At 33.2% G+C, this 2,210-nt stretch overlaps 1 protein-coding gene across 1 annotated transcript in view; it reads right to left on the bottom strand.

The window, feature by feature from the left end:
* Positions 1 to 2,210, bottom strand: part of LOC111086735 (carcinine transporter-like) — a 111,034-nt gene that overhangs the window by 4,743 nt on the left and 104,081 nt on the right. The window contains exon 10 of the mRNA XM_022390785.1: positions 1,122 to 1,184. Within this exon, the coding sequence (XP_022246493.1) occupies positions 1,122 to 1,184 (63 nt within the window). The remainder of the gene's footprint in view (positions 1 to 1,121; positions 1,185 to 2,210) is intronic.

Here is a 2,210-nt window from a genome sequence, read left to right on the forward strand (position 1 = left end):
CAATAAGTATTTGTAATAATTGTTATTGTAAATTGTACTGTTGTGTGTATATTCAAACGCATTTGTGTTAAAAACGAAGACTGTGTGTATCAATGTTGTTAGCAAATATTACAAACTGCTATATATATCGGCATTTTTTAAAATATTAAATCCAAAGTATAATTTAACTACTAAATTTAAATTATTTAACTCGGCTTCAGACTATTCGAAATTCTAATACGTAACAGATGTCTCAACTAAAGAGTGATATTTTAAAATTAGTTATCTGTGTGTGTGTATATAATTTCCTTAAATAATGTTAACTGGATACAAATCAGACTTGATGTTTTGATTGTTTGTTTCAGCAAAGCCACATTGGGCTATCTCCTGTGTCCACCGCGGGGGAACCGAACCCCGGATTTTAGCGTTATAAGTCTGTAGACTTACTACCGTCCTATCCGGGGGAGCCAAACGTGATGGAAATATTTTAATTTAGCAGGAAATCAGCCCACTTCAAGCTCATCCCTACACAAATCGAGGCCCGCAGGTTCGAATTACCCTCCCACCAAACATGCTCGCCCTTTCAGCTGTGGGGGCGTGATGATGTGACGGTCAGTTCCACTATTCGCTGGTACACGAGTATCCCAAGAGTTGGCGGTGGGTTGTTATGACTAGCTGCTTTCCCTATAGTCTTTCCTTGTTAAATTATGGGCGGGTAGCGCAGATAACCCTCGTGTAGCTTTGCGCGAAATTCAAAACAAACAAACATTGTTATAGTCTACTTAAATTTTAAAAATTATTTGAATTCCTTGACTTGAAAAGAAATAGAAAATTGAAGCACATTTCTGAGGGGCGATTAAAACCTTCGAATTTTTGTTCATTATATGAAGATGAGTCTCAAGAATCCAAATTTTGTGAAGTGGGGAAGGGGTGGGGAGGTGCTCTGTGCAAGTCCGTCAGCTAAACTAACGTAAGATTTTACGCACATGCTACGACTGTTTTATATTTTTTCTATTCGTTTTATGTTTAAAACATTACGTCTTCTTTCTCATTATTTAATTCTACAACGTTTACTGGCCTTTTAAACTACGAAAAAAAACAACAAACAAACAAACTTTAAACAATCACTTTAAGCGAATTACCTAAGAATTGGAGACTGTGGTTGAGGCCCTCGATTCTTCAAAATACCATTCTTCTGCTTCATCCTAGACAGTAGATATATGAATAAAAACATAGAATTAAAACGAAGTTATCTCAGTGTACGCTTAATTGGGTTGCAGTAAAATTTAATTTAATAGAACAAACAGATTTTTGCAAACATGTGGTAACAAACTTATTTAGAAAACCAAACGTAAACAAGTTACCACGTTATTGTCATGTACGAACATCTACAAAATTGTATTTCTTTTTAGTTTGTATCAATAATTACTTATAAATAATTTACTGCTAACGATGTTTACTAATTATTTATAGGCCTGATATTACTCGAGTAATAATAATAATCCAACAAAAATAACGTAAAGAATGCTTCATTTAATATTACAGGAATTAAGTTTCGAGATTTATATATTTTTTTCTGTTGCATCACGAGCACACTGGGGACGTTTATATAGAGTAGAGCAGCAGAGTTGTTTATCTTTGAAGAAAATCATTATGAAAAAAACCTGCCATTAAAATGTGAAAGGATAAGCTATTTTCATTTATGTCACAGTTATTTGTTAACATCCAGTTTTTATAATAACGTTGATACATGATAGTTGATAGTTGATACATGAGAGTAAAAGTTCTTTTACTCCGTAAAGTTTTTCTACTTTGCTGTTAAATAGACTAAACAAATACGCACATGAAAATCTCTTAGTGTTCAAGCGAAAACTGAATTGACACTACATTGAAAGGTTTAAAAATAGCCCACTGTGTAGAATGAATGATAATAACGAAAAAGGCGCCTTCATCATTCGAGTTAGTCCTTCTGGCAAAAACAAAACAGTTTTTCTTCCGTAAAAATGAACATTTTGAAAGTTATGCATGTTGAATGACAAGAGCTTATAAATCCCCAAGTGAACGAAACTTTGAGTTTTTTTCCTTTCTGTCTATCTCTAATTATACAGCAGTTTTATTTCTATATGAATGAACATTTTGAAAGTTATGCATGTTGAATGACAAGAGCTTATAAATCCCCAAGTGAACGAAACTTTGATTTTTTTCCTTTTCTGTCTATCTCTAATTATACA

Source organism: Limulus polyphemus, unplaced genomic scaffold, assembly GCF_000517525.1.
Source record: "Limulus polyphemus unplaced genomic scaffold, Limulus_polyphemus-2.1.2 Scaffold1375, whole genome shotgun sequence".
NCBI classification, from domain to species: Eukaryota; Metazoa; Arthropoda; class Merostomata; order Xiphosura; family Limulidae; genus Limulus; species Limulus polyphemus.